We start from the raw sequence: 18,991 nt of genomic DNA, 5'->3' as shown, positions 1-18,991 counted from the left end.
GTGTACTTCCCAAAGTATGCCCATTTTATACTGGAGAAAACTGGACATGATTATGATTTAGTGTGTGCATTACTTTAGAATAAATAGATGTTGATTGTGGTACTTAAATCCAGCAACCATGAGTGCACTGAAATATGTTAGTTTTGTACTTCGGTCTGTGCTTATTGAACACTGGGAATAACTTTACTAGTGTTCTTAGGCTACCAAGAAAAGATCTGTTGCTCAGATCCCAGTCCCTCTCCCCATGAGCCCAGTCAACATGGACACTTTTAGTAGATTTCAAGAGGAGAAAGAGGGTATGTGATTGTATGTAAAAATAGCAACATGCTCCAACAAAAATGCTTGCCATACTTTTAGGAAGCTGGTCCATTAAATCACTTTTAGAGCTAGCCAGGCTCTAAACAAAATCGAAAAAACTAAAAAAACAAAAACAAAAACAAAAACCGAAAAAAAAAAAAACCAGAAAAACAAACCTCCCCGCCACAAAAACAACAACAACCAAAAAAAACTCGGCTTGAGAGGCTGTTGCCACAGTGCTCTAGAGGCTGCCTGTCCTTCCAACTGCTAACATAAATCTGGGAACTGAGGCCAAGCTTCAAATCTTTGAGGACTGGCTTCGAACCTTTGAAGCCAGTGACCGTGCCTAACAGTAGAAAGGAAGGCCCTTCTCTACTGGAAACCTTCCGTTTCTATGCCTATCTCCATTGGAAGTGTCAAATAGCCCCCATTCTAAATAGTCTTTTAATTCTCCATAGGACTGGCTGAGCAGTGTTCAGGTTATGTTTATGAGTGACCGCTGATTGGTTAGTAGAATGTCCGGCTCAGTCTTGCCAGCCGAGCCCTGAAGCGCATTGTTATACATAAGGTCAGGCAATTCGCAGGCCTGAGCTTTACGACACACATCACGGCAGGGGCACCTGGTTTCCGGCATGAAGACAGTTAAAAGGCATCAGCTAGCTTCGACCAACTTTAACGGCTGCGGCGGCTGCGGGGTAGATTTCTGGAAAGTCGTGTGGCTGATTCTTCATTAAAATCCGTAGGTTATGGATATCTTACCGTTCCTTTTAACTTTTTGGGGGGCGGGGGGGTCACAGGTGTGTGTACTAATGTGGAAAGCAGCCATCTTAAATTATTCGGCCTCCGGAGTGAGGAGATACATTTGACAAGAACAGCAAATCTGTACTGTGTGGCCTTGAATTTCAAAAGTTGGGTGGTTCCGTTGAGTTTTAGGTGTCTGGGATACCAACACTTGTGAGCTTTTGCGATTTGGCCGCTAAACTATTTAGTTGGACTTTTCTGGGACGAGTTAATCCTCGTTCATCCGGTCTCTTCCTTAGTGGAGACAGGTGGACAAACACGAAGGACTCTTTTACCGAGCTCTGACTTGAAAGAGCCAAAAACCGCAAAGTTGGGAGAACAAATTTTGAGACTAAGAGGGAGTTTGGTAGATAACTGCGTTCTGGTTGAGGATAGTACCGCCTTGCAGGTGATTGTAAACATGTTAGTGAGAAGGAAGAAAAAGATGTAGAGAGGTGTTGAAGAGGCCTTCCGGAGTGTTCTGTTTATTATTTGCTTTCCCTGTAAACCTGGGTGGCTTTAGGATATGCTTTTGGGGTGCGCTGTGTGCTGTGTGCTCCTTTAATCCCAGCACTCGGGAGGCAGAGGCAGGCAGATCTCTGTGAGTTCGAGGCCAGCCTGGTCTGCAAAGTGAGTCCAGGACAGCCAGGGCTACACAGAGAAACCCTGTCTCGAAAAAAAAAAAAAAAAAGAACAAACAAAAACAAAACAAAATAAAACAAAAACAACTTTAAAACTCAACAGGGTTCTAATCTGTGGTTTAAAGAATTATTAGGGTGAAATATACTTTTCAGTCATCCTAATAATTGTGAGCTATGCCTTTTGGATAAATTGATTATCCAAATAACACAGGGTTATTTGAGGGATTTTATTACACGAATACATCAGTCTGTCTATTGTGATTTCCTTATGTTTCTTTATGAAGTCTTAGGGTTAAACAGTTCTCAGCCATGCTAAGGTTATCCTTTATGGGATACACTCTTGAAAGTGATTCTGGATTTGGCCTACTTTGGGATTTTATAACTTAGAAAAAGATATAGTAACTGTGAATTGCATTTTGTGTTTTTAAGAAGTTTTATCATAATGGGTAGTTTTCAGCTATCCTAGTCACTTTAAGCTATACCTATGGCATATGTTGATGGCAGATGACACCCATTTTGGCTTATTGGATTTTGCCTGCTTTGGGGCTTATAAATTAGAAAGATACAGCAATTGTGCATTTTATTTTTGTATTTTAAAAAGTTTTAAGATAAAAGGTAGTTTTTAACTATTCTAGTCACTGTAAACAATGCCTTATAGCATGATGGCAGGTGACTTTCCCAGCTTGTTTTGTTGGATTTGTCCTGCTTTGGGCTTTTATAACATAGAGATAGCTTTGTGTATTTGTATTTTGTGTTTTTGAGAAGTTTTAGTGTAAAAAGTAATTTTTAGCTATCCTAGTTACTGTAAGCTACGCCTATGGGATAAGTTGATGACAGGTGACTCCCACAGTTTAATTTGTTTGGGTGTTTTATAACTTGTAGTTCTCTGGCTGTTTTGGTTTGCTTTATGTATTTTTAAGAAGTCGCTAAGCAGAACGTGGTATTCAGCCATTCTACCCACTGTGACCTAGCTTTATGGGGTACAATGATGGCCTTTGACTCCCCATTTTGGGTTATTTGGAGCTTTTGTAACTTGAAATGGACCTGTATGGATTTTGTGATTTGCCTTGTGGGTTCTTAAGAAGTCTTTTTTTGTTTGTTTGTTTGTTTGGTTGGTTGGTTTTTTTTTTTTTTTTTTGCATTTAAAATCTTTTTTTTCTTTTTTAGCATTTTTTTCAATTTTTTTATTTTATTAATTTATTCATATTACTCTTAAAAAGTGTTTTTGTTTCATTTTATTTACCATCCTAGTCACTTTGAGCTCTGCCTTATAGAGTAAGTTAATGGCAGGTGATGGTGTGGATTTGGTCCATTTTGGGGTTTTATCAGGGAGATCTTGTTGTTGTGATTTACTGTCTGTGTCTTAAAGAAGTCTTGGGTAAAAGATAGACTTTAGCCTTCCTAATAATTGTCATCTATACTTTATGGGGTATGTTAATATAGATTAGTATCCATTTGGCCTGATTTGTAGTTTTGGATCTTAGAAATTTCTGGCTGCTGTCATTTGGCTTTTGTGTCTTTATGGATCATTAATCTAAAGGGTAGTTTTCAGCCATGTCTGTTAATCATTGTAAGCTATGCCTTATGGGATATGTTGATGGCAGTTGATTCTCCTAGTTTGGACTGTTTTGGGTTTTATAGATTGAATTGGAGTGATCCTGATGTACCTTGTGTGCTGTTTAGAAACCTTAGGGTCAAAGTCATTTGGTACTAACTGATTTTCGTTTTGTTCTGATAAAAGTTGATAAGTAGAAACAACATTGTATTATGTTGTGGAACAATTGGCTGACTTCAACAGTCCTCTTTAGTTGGGCTATTTAGAAACAGTGAAGGACTTTCAAATGAGTAAATTCTGTTTTCTCACTTTTCACCCATTGTTTCTTTTTCTAGGAACTTTTCTTCTAGAACTACTTGTACCAATGCAAGACTGTTCTACATTACTCACTGTAAGAGTAAAACAATGTAGTAGAATTTATATGTCAAATCAAGGTGTATTACAGTTTGAAAATTTTATACAATATTGATCTGCATTTGTCTTACTTGAGAGTTAATGCTTCCATCTTAATCTCCTTTTGAATTTTGTCCTTAGGGCCTCTGGTCACTAATAGGAAGGAGATGAAACCCTGATCCTTTTATTGTTTCTCTCCCTGATGCTCTGTCTCAAGATGGATACAGTTAATTAAATTTTGCACTAGAGTGCCCCTCCAGTGACTATGTGGCAGAAATTCAAAATAGACATCTGATACAAGCTAGAGAATCATACCTAGTTGTAGTTTCATATTAAATGACTCAGAACTGTAATCCAGCCTTGAGAATTCTAGAATGTTCAGCTTATATTCCACATGCATTTATTTAGGTTTAATGTTAAATTCTGACAAATAAAGCAATCGTGATTTGGGGGCTGCTGTGGGCCCCAGAGATATGAACCTCAGAAGGGTTTACAGGGCAGGTGAGGAGGCAGAGTCTCTGTGGTTACTCTGCTCACATTGCAGCAGCTACAATACCACCACCAGTAGCAGCATTGCCAGCTGCAGCAGCAGTAATAGAGGCACCAGAGATGGAGACAAAGTGTCAGTGACAACAGCAGTGGTGGCAAAGACAGTAGTGATCAAGGCAACAGTGGCAGTAGCATTATGTCAAAGGTGGCAGGGGCGGTGTAGTGGCAGCTGCCTTTGGATCAAAACAGATTCTTGGATCAGAGTTCAGCAGCATCATTAGTGTCAAAGGTAGCAGTGCCAGTGTTAGCTGCCTTCACATCAGAACAGATTCTTTTTAAAAAATACTTATTTATTAATTATGTACACAGTGTTCTGTCTACATGTGTGCCTGTGCACCAAAAGAGGGCACCAGGTCGCATTATAGATGGTTGTGAGTCACCATGTGGTTGCTGGGAACTGAACCCGGGACCTCTCGAAGAGCATCCAGTGCTCTTAATCTCTGAGCCATCTCTCTAGCCCCAGAACAGATTCTTGGGGCAGAGTTTGGTGGCATTCTGCCTCCCTAGGCAAAAAGTTCCTTGAAGACCCTTTACAAAGGGTTAGATGTATATTCTTTTGTTCAATGACTTGCATCACTTTCTTTGTAGACTGTACACAGATTGTACTTGCTTTTAACATCATTGTGAGTTCTCAATCATGGATTTTGTTTTTTATAGCTTTTCTATGCATAAAGATTGATTCTAGTGCTGGGATTATAGCTTAGTGGTAAGGCACTTGCCTAGCATGGATAAGATTCTAGGTTCCACGCTTAGCCTCATAAAGTCATCCATGTTAAGTTGATTTAGATATTAGGTGCATTAAGTAACATTTTCATGCATTTCTTTTTAGGTGTAGAAGGTTGCCTCTTAGATGACTAAGCAGTTTCACAAGTAAACCTTCCAGCAAGTCTAATAGTAAAAGACTCAACTGGGAGGAAATAGCGTGTCTCCTGTTGCACAATAAGGACATCTATCACCAGTGAAATGAATAGGGTTTGTATTTTAAATTGATAATCTCTGTTCTTTTAGTTGTGCTATAGATTTTGTGAAACTGAGTTAAATTACATAAAGTGAAATAAAAAGGTAATAAGTGCAATTTTGATAATGCTCTATAAAATTTCTATGAGCATTTGTATATAAATTTAAGAACATACACTTAGCATTTCTCCTGGGTACTCTGAAATTGAATTGCAGAAGTGTAGAGTTTATAGAAAACTCAACTTTATGAGAATCTGACAAACAGCATTTCAAATAATTTGCCTTTTAAAACTTTCCATTGTATTCTGCTTAATCGTTCAAGTTTACACAAATGTAAATTATTAAACTATATACAATTTGGCCTGTCATTGACCACATTTAGCCTTGCTAGGACATGCATATTAATGTCATTGGGTAATCTAAGCAACTTTCAACTTCTATGAACTGTGATATTTTCACCACTGGAGGCAATACTCACTATCAATTATTGAGAGTCATTTTGGGGAATATTTATACGCTACCATATGAAGGCAAACTACTATATTTTTGTAAGGGGTATTATATAATCTATTTCTATGTTATTTTAGTAACCTAATCAGTAGAGGCTAATTTAGGTTATCTGTATCACATATTTTAAAACAAACATGTACAGAGCTACCAAGTTTGTTGACTTTAAATTTTACTCATGTCATAATTTATTCTTAGAATAATTATTTTGAAGAAATATAACAGTTATTTATGATAGCTTATTAATACCCTGTCTTATTTCAATAATGCTTTAAAAATTAATATACCAAGAATAAGAATTGCTTAAGCATTTCCTAATTTAGCCACATGGTGGCACTATTGGATTGCTTAGGAATCAAAACTTGGCCTAATGCTCTGATCATGGTTAGTTTTTGTTATTGTTGGTTTTTTGTTTGTTTGGTTTGGTTTGGTTTTGGCTTTAGAATCAATTTAAATATTGAAGACTAATGCCTCTGCCCTGAAGTACAGAAAATGTTAAAGCTCGATGGAAAAGGAGGGCTCTGATGTAGCTGTACTAATGAGAGCATACTTCTGCAGATGTAGCTGTACTAATGAGAGCATACTTCTGCAAGCATCTGTTTTCCTTTGTTTACTGAGACAATGTCTTTGGCCTACACAAGATGTCTTGAACTCACCATCCTCCTGTCTTAACTTCCTGAGTTTTTGCTATTAAAGGGATGTGTTACCATGCCTGACTTTTCCACATAGGCATGATATTTTAAATATGCAAACCTGATAATTCAGCAGGTTTTTAAAACTTCTGAGAAGTGAAATTAAAGTCCTCAGGGTTTTTTTTTGTTGTTGTTGTTATTTTATCTTTCTTTTTAATTTACTAAGAAGTTTTCTCCTACATGGATATGAATATCTCCTTAGGATGGTAATGCTAATATGCTTTATGGCTATGGACCAAAGACTGCACATTTCAGTAATGTAATATTAAGCAATTTGTTGCCCAGCATATCACTATTTACCATTTTAAAGAAAAAGGTTTAAATTCCAAATGCATTATGGAGTTCCTATAAACTTACACTGAAGATCTTGACTCTCTTTAGACAGTGAGATCTTAACCATTTTACATTTTCCTTTTCCTTAAGTCACCATTCTGGGTGACTTTTTACTGGAATTTTAAGCCTAATCTCTTCTGGTAAAGTCTTTGCTTTCTCCTTCACTTGACTGGAAACCATTTCCATTCCTCATAACTTGAATTTTTATTTCATCTTTGCTTTAATTAAGACTTTTGAAAGATTGGTGAAAAATAAAAATTTAAATAAAGTATGATCACTAATCATACTTATGCGTGGCTATTATGGAAATAAAGTATTAACTACTTGTGTTGTAAAAACTATTCTAGAAACCGCCTTACCCATCTGAAGTTTCTGAAATGGAAGGACCAAAAGCCATTGCGACTATCCTGAACTATTGTCAGGTATGCTACTTCCCTTTTTTCAGTGTGTTTTCCTAGAATGTCAGATTGTGAACACTTCTTATATAAAGGAGAATTGTAAACTTAATTGAAATTTTGCTATATCAGATTACTTTTTATTATTCACCTCACTGTGATTATTTATGACAATATCTCCTTAGAATTGTATTTTCAGTGAAAAAATAAAATATCAATAGGTGTGTTTTAAAACATTATTAATTTAAAAGCTGTATTTATGTCTTTTCCATCTGTATTGTCTAATATTAATTTCTACTATTAAACTTTTTTTGTTTTTGATTTTTGTTTTTTTTTAACTATTAAACTTTTAAAGAAAAATAGGTGATTTGGATATAGTTTTAGTATGTGCCTATATAATTACATATTAAGATAGCCTGCTAATGTTTAACAAGCAATTTATCTTATATAAATTTAAGGAAAAACAGTAAAAATAAACTTATGGTTAGAGACTGATAGAAGTTTGTAATTATTGTGGATTTTGTGAGCTTTATACCCCAGAGGCAATGGAAGTTCATTAAAATGGTTTATTTCCCATAAGGTTTGCAGAATAGAGTGAACTGACACAGTTTGAAAAGTGTGTGTGTGTGTGTGTGTGTGTGTGTGTGTGTGTGTGTGTGTACACGTGATCTTTTGGACTGACACTAGTGAGGACAGAAGCCATACTGACAGATCTTGGTCTTAAGATTGTGTAGGAATCTTAAGAGGAAGCTGGAAAAGGCTTCCTGACCTGCAGTGTCCAAATATTGGCAACCTTGAAGCCTAGGGTGTAGTGTTCAGCTGGGAACCAGTGATTATGCAAGTTGAATGAGATATAGCATTACAAATGAGCAGTGCCTAGGTTCCCAAGCTGCGCCACTAAGGGACGCTTGAAAATCCTCTCACTTCACTTTACTGAATTTGATGACATGCCTTCCTTACCTGCTTAATATATGATAATAGTAATAACAATATATAATATCAGTACTTTTGAAGACAGAGGCAGGAGGATTGCCACCAGTGTAAGGCCAGCTTGATCTATATCGTTAGTTTAAAGCCATCTGGAGCTAAAAACAGAAACAAAGGAGTCTATTACTATTACTATTACTATTCAGTGAAAATGTTAACTCTCTTCCCTGGGGAAGACTATTTTTCAGACTCTCAGCATTCCTTAGTTGCCTGTAGTTCTTTGTGCAGGGTTGAGCCCTCATGAGCTTCCCCGCATCCATTTTGGCATGTCTATTACTGTCCTTTTGCTAGGCTGATGTTTAGGTAGTCATGTTGGTGAGACTTTATGGCTGTAGCTTCTGCCATTACTAGGAGACACAATATCACAACAAACTTGTTGGTCCTCTGGATCTTAAATTTTTTCTGCCTCATTTTTCACACCGTTCCCTGAGCCTTACGTACAGGGGTTATTTTATAGATGTATCTATCTGGACTGGTCTCCCTAGAGCACATTTTGAGAATCACTGTTCCAGATTGTTGGCTCTGCAGAAATGGTCATTGTGCTTTCAGCTCTCTCCAGATAAGATGGGCATTTCTCTAGGACAGTTTTCTTTTGTAGATTTTTTAAACTGATATTTGTTTGTTTGCTTGATTGCTTCTTTTCTGATTTTTTAAGGTTCATGTTCCTAGCACCTAACAAAGCAGTTCTGACAGGAGGAAGGCATTCATACTTGAATGAAAAAATATTTTTGGTCTTTTATAAATATGTTCCCTAAAATTCATGAGCATTTCAAGAAAACCCTCAGCATACTATCAGTGGTGTTTGCCATTTGTATGGTATGTAACGTATACTCAATGACATTGTGAGATCGTTGCTAGCTGTTTAACTTTAGAATAGTTTGGAGCCCAATATCACATGTTTCATTTGACTTTATATTACTCTTAGAGTAGAACACTCACCATTTCTTTGCAAGCTGTGGTGTGGAAGGTAACTCTTACTGTTAGCAGATTTCAATACTTCTCTCCTAAGTTAGTACCCTCTTCAATAGGAAGTGGCTGCAGCACACATGGGTGGGATGTTGTTAGGACCTGTGATGCAATCGCCTTCTGGCTCTGAAGATCCTTCCATTTGTGCATGAATCAGCTTGTGCAGTGGCATGTGGAGATTCAGCATCCCAGCCAGTGTCCTGTATCCTTTAAAACCAGGCTTCAAATAGAAAGCATGATGTTTCTGACTAATGGAGAACTTCCATTTTGCCTAGCAGTTAACTCTTGGCTTCGTGTATTTTCATACCTGTTGTTACTTTATTTTGAAATAGTAACTACTAATACAATTTGTTACAACAGGCACTATATAAAACTGTTGAAAGACTGGAAAAGAAGTTTGACAACATTGATGAAAAAGTAACAAAAATTTGTCACTCTCGTGCCAGATCATACTGGCATTATCCTGTAAGTGTTCAAAGACATTATCACAACTTTGATAAATATAAAGATACTAGTCAGTTCAAAGTGATAAAGAACTAATAAATGTGGGATTAGCAAGGTTTATCTGTACTTGCTGGAGGAGGAGATGGGGAATTCAAGTCTTTTTGAAAGAATTCTCAAGTTTACAATTAATGAATGTAGGACAATGAAGGGTTTGATTCTTCTTTTTCTTTTGTTATTAATTTATTCTTGTTACATCTCAATGGTTATCCCATCCCTTGTATCCTCCCATTCTTCCCTCCCTCCCATTTTCCCCTTATTCCCCTCCCCCTATGACTGTTCCTGAGGGGGATTACCTCCCCCTGTATATGCTCATAGGGTATCAAGTCTCTTCTTGGTAACCTGCTGTCCTTCCTCTGAGTGCCACCAGGTCTCCCCCTCCAGGGGACATGGTCAAATGTGAGGCACCAGAGTATGTGAGAAAGTCATATCCCACTCTCCACTCAACTGTTGAGAATGTTCTGCCCATTGGCTAGATCTGGGTAGGGGTTTAAAGTTTACAGCCTGTATTGTCCTTGGCTGGTGCTTTAGTTTAAGCGGGACCCCTGGGCCCAAATCTGCCTCCAGCACACAACAAGAAAATTTGCTCAACCATGTTCATAGCAGCCTTATTCATAATAGCCAGAACATGGAAACAGCCTAGCTGTCCATCAGTAGAAGAATGGATAAAGAAACTATGGTACATATACACTATGGAATACTATTCAGCTATTAAAAACAAGGAATTCCCGAAATTTGTGGATAAATGGATTGAGCTAGAAATGATCATAATGAGTGAGTTAACCCAGAAGCAGAAAGACTCAAATGGTATATACTCACTTATATCTGCATGTTAGCCCAAGGGGCATGTCCCACGAAAGCCTTCACTTACCAGGAAACTGGGACAGAGGGGAGGACATCCTAATGGGACTCTAGATGAGAGAAACATGGGAGAATGACAAAGTTGAAGGACCCAGAGGATCCTAGAAGGGTTTGATTCTTTGTGAGTTTCACATCATGCACCACAGTCCCACTCATCTCCCTCTTCCTTAGTATCCACCCTCTGCCCTTGCAATCTACCCCTAAGAGAAAATAAAAAACAAAACTAAAAAAGTAAACAAAGCATAGAAAACATTTCATTGTGGAAGCTGTAGTGTGTCACAGTGTACCCCACAGTATACCCCTTTGCCCACACATCTTTACTTGCAAATGTTCTTTGCAATGAGTTATTGGTCTGGTTCCAGGCCTCTGGCTTCTGCTACATCATTAATACTGGATCCTCACCAGGACTTTTCTTGGTTATCCTGTTGTTCTCCTGTGTCTTGGAGATCCCGCAGATTTGGATCTGCAGGACCGACCCTTTCACAAGCTCCAGCTGTTCATAGATGAGGTAGATTTGGGAGGTGGGCCAACTCAGAGCCCTGGATCTAGGTTGATCTCCCTACCAGATCTCTCATACCTGCACTACCAGGGCAAGCTCTCCAGTACTGTCCTAACTAGCTCACTCAATGCTGCTGCTGGAAAGGGGCAGGGTCAGCTCTCTAGTGTTTGTACTCTCTGTGCTGGCTCACCTGCACCTGCACAATTGGTGGCAGGGGTATGGGTAAGCCACCCCTCCAAGTACATGAGCTCAGTAGAGCTGTCCCAGCCACTCATCTGCTGTAAAGTGGCATGGCCATCGGGTTGGTCCCCTCCACACCTCACCCCCTGTTAGTAGATGGGAGAACTAGCCCCAAGGTCTTGAGAGCAGGAGAGGTGTCCCTGTCTCTCACTGGCTGCAGTATTCAGAAGAGTGGGCCCCCACATCTCAACTGGACAGCATAGTAGAGCTTCTGTAGTGACAATGAGTATTTTTATATTTATACCTATAATGTATACATCAAATTAGAATGTAGGTCAGAAAATGAACAAAAAAATCACATGATCAAAATAGAACACCATTTTCCTAACGTAATATAATGTTGCATAGATATTGTAAAATGTCCTCATTTCTTTTTTTTTTTTTTTTTGATTATGCAGCCTTTTGCATCTGTATCCAGAAAATACAATTACCTGATGTTTAAAAGACTTAAACTCCAGAGGCTGAGACAATTTATTCATGAAAATTCCTTCTCTTATCCTCGGAGTCATAGTCCAACTTCACCTGTTCGTGGGGTAGCAGAAAATAGTCAAGATATGGAAAACACCAAGACTAATGATTACACCCAGTCTTACGAGTATGCCAATTCTACTGACAACACCCAGACTTTCCAGTACACAGATGCTAGTGACAACACTCAGTCTTTCCAGTACAATAATACTATTGACAAAACCAGGACTTTCCAGTACAATAATCCTATTGACAATTCCCAGACTTTCCAGTACAATAATACTATTGACAACTCGCGGACTTTCCAGTACAATAATACTATTGACAAAACCAGGACTTTCCAGTACAATAATCCTATTGACAATTCCCAGACTTTCCAGTACAATAATACTATTGACAAAACCAGGACTTTCCAGTACAATAATCCTATTGACAATTCCCAGACTTTCCAGTACAATAATACTATTGACAACTCGCGGACTTTCCAGTACAATAATACTATTGACAAAACCAGGACTTTCCAGTACAATAATCCTATTGACAATTCCCAGACTTTCCAGTACAATAATACTATTGACAACTCGCGGACTTTCCAGTACAATAATACTATTGACAACACCCAGACTTTCCAGTACAATAATACTATTGACAACACCCAGACTTTCCAGTACAATAATACTGTTGACAACTCGCGGACTTTCCAGTACAATAATACTATTGACAACACCCAGACTTTCCAGTACACTGGTACTGTTGACAACACTCAGCCTTTCCAGTACAATAATACTATTGACAACACACAGACTTACCTGTACAATAATACTATCGGCAACATACAGACTTACTACAATAATACTATTAGCAACACACAGACATTCCGGTACAATGATACTATTGACAACACACGGACTGTACAGTACAATAATACTATTGACAATACACAGACTTTACAGTACACTGATACTATCAACAACACACAGGCTTTTCAGTACATGGATTCTATCTACAACACTGAGGGTATCCAGAACACTGAGAACAATGCTGTTTTCCATTCTAAAGATTCCCAGGCAATAGTATTTGCTAGGTCTTCACGAGAGAGGGAGTATCAAGAAACTCCACCAAGTCCTATATATACTGCCCAAACCTACCAGCAGAATTACAAATTTAGAAATGTGCCTGGCTCTTCTACAATGACCTACTACAGTGACTTCGAAAATCCTAATAGGGGCACCATTACTTCTGCCACTTCTGCAAGGGAGACAAGTACACTCCCTCCACAGGAGCGCATCCCCATACAGAATTTCAAAATGAGGCAGTTGGCCTTGCTGGAAGCTCAACGAGCACCTGTGATTAATCATAACACTTTTGGTGAGTTTGGAATGGTACCAATGATTAATATTCTCTAAGCAAGCTAGTGGAAGTTTCTTGTTTCTTATTTTTATGGTGATCTGTAGTTATGTGTATAATGGTGACTATTGTTTATTGAATAGTTATTATGGGTTAGATAGCATGCTAATCAACTTATATGTCTTTTTCTGGTGATCTTTATGATGACACCATTGTGATACTAAAAGTGAGTTCGAGGCCAGCCTGGTCTAGAAAGCGAGTCCGGGACAGCCAAGACTAACACAGAAAGACCCTGTCTCGAAAAACCAAAAATAAAAAATAAATAACTAAATAAATCTATTTTCTTTACCTTTCCCCATTGTAAATACTCAAAATGATGATTATTGTTTTTAAAAAGGTCAAGCATTCAATTTTACCAATAAAGACTCAGGAGACAGATGCTGGGGTGAAAACCTGGTAGTGCAGAAAGGCAGAAAAAATACCCAGCTGACCTTCCTCAGCCGCCCTTTCTCAGCTGATGTCCCAAAAGGAGGAAGCCTCATTCCCCACACCATCTAAAAAACCTTCAACTGGATGTACCTCCCTTCTACTTCCTGTGCATCTCTCTATTCATCCTCTTGGATTTGTCTTACTCTCTATGTTTTTTTTTCCTACGTTCACTCACTGTCAACTGGTTGCTTATTCTGCCTCTTGACCTTTGGTTGACTTTATTTAATCTGTTTACAATAAGCAGAAAGCTTGTTGTAATTTAGAGCAGAAAGCTCTTAGATTAAAGGTGTATGCTAGGGCTGAGCCACACAACAACTAGAAACAGGTTTTTCCAGTAAATAACAATCTTGGCACTCACAGTGTGATCAAATATCCTGCAAGAAATCATGAGGTGATAAGAGAAAAATGATGTACTTTTGCCTAATTAATACACAAACCAAATTTCTATTGCCTCTCTTTGGTTAGAAAAAAGATCCTCCTAGCAAATTACCAAGCCCCTTTTATTGGTCATAATACACTAACAATAGGGAGTCAGACATTCTGCTTAAGGTAATATTTTAACACAAAGAAGATTCTGTATAACTTAGTGAATAGCACAGCTAAAACTGCTGTGATGTGGGCACTTACATTGTTTCATGTATTGTTTATTTAACATATTCAACCAAAACATTTATTGCTACACAGTTAAACATGAAAGAATAATTGCCTAAAATGTCAAAATTACTACTGAGTAGACTAATCAAAAATATTTTTAAATTCAAATTAACTTTTAAGACACAAAGGATGGGAATTTAAAGAGTAAAGGTGAATCTGAAAATGACAATATTTCATTTAAGGGAGAGAGTTGATTCCAAGAACTAAGCTTGTGACCTAGGATAATTGTGATTATTAAAATTTGGTATAACTAAAAAATAAGCAGTTATAAAGTGTAGACTAGAGGGATATATATAGTACTTAGTACAATAAACCTAATTTAGAGAAAGACATTTAAGAGATTTCACTGAACCTCTTAAAGTAAGAAAGAATTCTAAGCTCAGATTGTCTTAATTTAACCCAAATAATACCATTTCCTGCACTTGCTTGTTGCTGAAGAGGCCTTCTCTGTTTCATGAACATTGAAGCTTTAAGGCACCTTCTGAAGCTGCCCCTGCTCTTTGGACGAGGTCTATTGGGACATTATTATGCAGCACTCCTCAGGTAATCTTCATTCAGGCATTTTACAGTTGGAGTGTTGAGTCCTTACATAGATACTTAAGAGAAAGTTCCAGGAATGAGACCCTACCCAGCATCTCTTATTTTTAAGATGCTGATCAAGTTTTTTTTAAATTTTTTCCTCTCATTGTAACTGCAGGTTCATCACCAGAATGTAATAATGCTGTTGTGAGACATCTTGGAAAGCCTATAAACTGGTCTGTGAATGATGTATTAACATTTCTGAACCGTTTAGATCCTCCATTGGCCGACCAACTCTACCCCACCATCAGAAAACATGTAATGTACTTTTAAATCCTGTTTCTCTGCTACCCTAACATCTATGATGTACTCTGCACTTTCAGTTGGATACTGAATTGTATGGATGGCAGAGGAATCCTATTATCTGATTTAATTTTTGTTTGTGAAAAAGGTTGTCTTGGCCATCATTCTATGTTTAAATGGAAGGTTAACTACCTGTTCTTCATATGGGCATCTAAATATATAATACACTAAACAGCCTTAACTTCTCCGAAGACAGTGGCTCAGGATTATAAATCTGAAGATCTCCCTCCTTTCAAGGACAAATACATAAATCCTTCCCAAACTAGCTCCCTGTTCCACTCTAGGACCCTAAGTAGGAGCGGTTTACCCACAATACATACCAGAGTAGCATTATTATAACAAGTTCCTCCTGTTATGAGATCCAAACTTAATTCCAGCTCGGTCACTTCTGTTTACCTTATGTGATTATTGATGATTTGTGATGTTAATGACTATTTACAAAGCAACATCATGTTTAATATTTTTCTTTTTTCCTAGTATTTTCTTAAGTTTCTTTCTTTGGTGACTTAAAATTTTGATTGTCTTCGACTTTTTTTTGCTTGGATTATTCCTAGGTACCTTTAAAATTTTTGTGAACATTTTTTTCCCTTCTGATTCCTTTCTTGCCAAGTTCGTTTTTATTTGTGTATATAGAAAAGCTACCACTTAAAAATGAGAATATAAGTTATTTCTATTCTGATTTGAGAATTTCCCTACAGATGTCTACCTCTTCTGAGTCTTAGATTCACTTTGTCATCTCTTCCAAGATAATTTCAGAGCCTTGGGTGGCAGGGTGGCAGCATGGGGAATTCCTGCGTGTTGAGCAGTTGTGGGTCTCTGTATTACTCAATATGTCCTGGAAAAAGAAGCTTTTCTGTTGAGGGCCAAGAAATGCACTAATCTATTGTATAAAGGTAGGGGCAGATTATTGATATATTCATTTAGAAGAAGAGTAATAGTAAGTTATATCCTAGGGCATATGACATATTCAGCCATAGGTTTTTAGATGAATTCTGTCTTGTGGATCAGGCTTTAAGTCCAATCAGAAAGTGGTTGGCTACTCCCATAGCACATATGCCAAACATATCTATAGTTCAAACTATGTGGGAGGCTGAAGTAGGAGGATCACTTGAATGCTCCTATGCCCACTCGGTGTCCATACTAAGTTGGGTATCAGTATGATGACCTCCTGTGAGTGGGGAATTACTGGTTATCTTAGGAAGAGTGAAGTGACCCAGGTAGAAAGCTACTTGGGTTCGCATGTCAATTTTGTATACTATGACTACTGAAAGTATTTATCAGATCTAAAAGTTTTATGCTGGCATCTCTAGGATTTTTGAGTAAAGGATCATATGACTGAAATAGAGATAATTTAACTTCTCCTTTCTTACTTGTATTCTACTTGAGTTCTTTCTTTTATCTTGTTATCATGAGCTGAATTTTAATCAGTTCTACTTCCTTTCCTTTCTAATTTTACTTACTTTGTAAGAGATTTTGGGTCTTCTTAGACAAGACTGTGTGATTAAATGACTTTTTATTTTATGCTGGAACTTAAAAAAAATAATATGCTTTAGAAGCATAAGGTGATAGTTAAGGCAAAGAACTTTTGTAAAGATGCCCCATGGCTATCAAATAGTAGAGTGTCTACACACCACATGTACTATTTTCAGTACAGAAAGAAAACCAATAATTTTCTTAACATCTAATTAGCTTCAGACAAGTAGCTCTCTTTCATATAAAGATAACACTATTGAGCACATTTATAGTTTGCATTGATGTTGCTATATCCCCAACCTGTGTCTGAATGTTAATAGCCATGAAGTTCATGTCTCTTATTCTTTCTTTTTACTTTCATCATAGATACACAATATTTTATTCTTCACACTCTATTTACAATTTAGGTCATTTGGTTCAGTTAATTTCAAATTATTAAATTAAATTTGGTTTTTCCTAAAAAATGATATGAATATATAAGCTTCAATATGATGAATTGCTATGCAGTGATATTTTTCATAGTTTATTCAGGAGATACATATTCAGGGACTTTATAACTATAATGAGAGGATTTACTTTTACATGTTCTTATATACATAGAAACAACTGCTTATCAAATATAACAGTATTGTTAATTATTTTAAACTTCTTCTCTCTATAGAATATTGATGGGAAGGCCCTGATGATGATCAATAATGATACAATGATAAAATATTTGGGGATGAAGGTGGAAGTAGCCATGAAGTTTGACAACTACATTAGAAAGCTTAAAGAAGAAGTAAACTTTGACCAGCAAACCAATTGTTTGTAGAACTTTAAGTGCTCTCATAAACTCATTATGCTCATTAGTTTTTGTTTTAAGAAGATTCTCCTAAAATATGTTATAAATAGAATTGAAAATATAGTCAACATCTGGTTCAAGATACATTTAACATTAATATTAGCATAAAGAGGCTGGAAGTTTATTCAGTCTTCTTTAGATTTTTAACTTTATAGATTACAAATATGCTTCGTGCAAGAAACAAAAAAGCTACCTTTTATTTTGGTTTACTTTTATACATATTTTAAAGCAACTAAAGAGGAAATATAAGAAACTAATAACTCACATAAGTAAAGTGGTAAAATTTTTTCAGAGAAGATAAGTTAAAGGACAATATATAGTTATCATCCTTGGATATTTTATCTATACAATACTGTAGTATGTTTTTCATGTTCTACCAGTTTTCAGTTAAAATAAAAAACAACCAAAGGCCATATAATTTACTCTCCTCTGTTCAGATTTAGAAGGAGAAAATAAAACTTATAAAGTGTTGGCTGATCTTTAGTCAACTAATGTTCTCACAAATTTTTAGATAAATTTTAGGATATATAGAATGATTATTCATTTTATCTAAGAATTGTACCTGAAGAGTAATTTGGAAGAAGTCTGACTACAGTTTAAGGTGCATATTTACTATTCTAAACCTTTCACATTTTTATCAATGTGTCTCTTTGAAGATACTCATACTGTGTGTGTGCCATTTACTCTTACTAGTCCTCAGTTTAGCCTTCAGAGAGTTAGAAACAGTGCAGAGGATGATTTTTGCATATGGAAATGCTCTGTCTTGTACCATGTTTTCAGACAGCTAGGATGTTCACTATTGAAAGATACACTAGTCTGACATGTTTGGAACTTTATAAAACTTTTTCATAGAAACATGGACCATTACTCTTGTTATTAAATATTGCGTTGTATAACTTATGACATAATATAAACCATGAGGATTGATGCTAATAATATTATTTATTGAAAATAGTAATGAAATGTTTGCCAAAGGCAAGAATTTAATTCTATCTTTAGAAAACAAACTGTACTAGCTACTGAACATAGGCGGTTTAAAGTATTGTTGCATTTGTATTCCTGCTTGTGTGATAAGACATTCTAACTTCATACTTTTCAAATTGAATAAAAATGCTATGCATAGCTGAACATGATTCATATGTTTAAAAAACATCATTCTATAATTTTCAGATTTTAAGATATAATAAAGCTAGATAACTGCAACAATTAATACCAATGTCTCAATTTTAATTGAAAATCCATAGAATATATTCTGATTATGTTTTCCCTTCCCCTCTCCTTCCAGATCCTCTTTGCTTACACACCCATCCAAACCCTTGCCTTCTCTCTCTCTTTAGAAAATAAGTATGTAAATACAAAAGTGAACAAAACAGGATCAGAAACAACAGCAAAAACGTGTACAAAGCGCGCGAGTGCACACACACACACACACACACACACACACACACACACACACACCATAAAAATGGAAACCATATTATACAAGCAAAAGACCAGTGGGATAAAAAAAGAAACCAAACAAAGCAATATTAGGAAAAAGATCTACAGAAACACCATTGAGCTTGTTTTGTGTTAACCATCTACTGCTGGGTATGGGGCCTACCCTTATGTGTGATTTATAAAAACCAGTGAGAAAACTGGAGAAATTTGGAGAAAACTGATTTTCTTTTGCAAGTGGTCGTCA

At 36.7% G+C, this 18,991-nt stretch overlaps 1 protein-coding gene across 1 annotated transcript; it reads left to right on the top strand.

The window, feature by feature from the left end:
- The first annotated feature begins 495 nt into the window (after positions 1-495).
- LOC311601735 (uncharacterized protein) lies at positions 496-18,496 on the top strand. Its single transcript, XM_084789425.1, has 8 exons — positions 496-1,036; positions 3,609-3,664; positions 5,045-5,187; positions 7,052-7,126; positions 9,413-9,517; positions 11,552-12,989; positions 14,809-14,948; positions 17,128-18,496. The coding sequence occupies exons 3-8, from the start codon at positions 5,179-5,181 to the stop codon at positions 17,275-17,277; spliced, it is 1,917 nt and encodes a 638-aa protein (XP_084645551.1). The 5' UTR covers positions 496-1,036; positions 3,609-3,664; positions 5,045-5,178; the 3' UTR covers positions 17,278-18,496.
- Positions 18,497-18,991: the final 495 nt, after the last annotated feature.

The sequence above is a fragment of the Acomys minous genome (genome assembly GCF_964271855.1).
Source record: "Acomys minous genome assembly, chromosome: 7".
NCBI lineage: Eukaryota > Metazoa > Chordata > Mammalia > Rodentia > Muridae > Acomys > Acomys minous.
The sequence above is the reverse complement of the archived record's forward strand: the minus strand, read 5'-3'. Positions and strand labels throughout refer to the sequence as shown.

What these genes read in the sequence shown, in the direction of transcription:
- LOC311601735 (XM_084789425.1), top strand. An exon ending in CTATCCTGAACTATTGTCAG is followed by an intron (nt 7,127 to 9,412) that starts GTATGCTACTTC and finishes TTGTTACAACAG; the next exon opens with GCACTATATAAAACTGTTGA. An exon ending in GATTAATCATAACACTTTTG is followed by an intron (nt 12,990 to 14,808) that starts GTGAGTTTGGAA and finishes TTGTAACTGCAG; the next exon opens with GTTCATCACCAGAATGTAAT.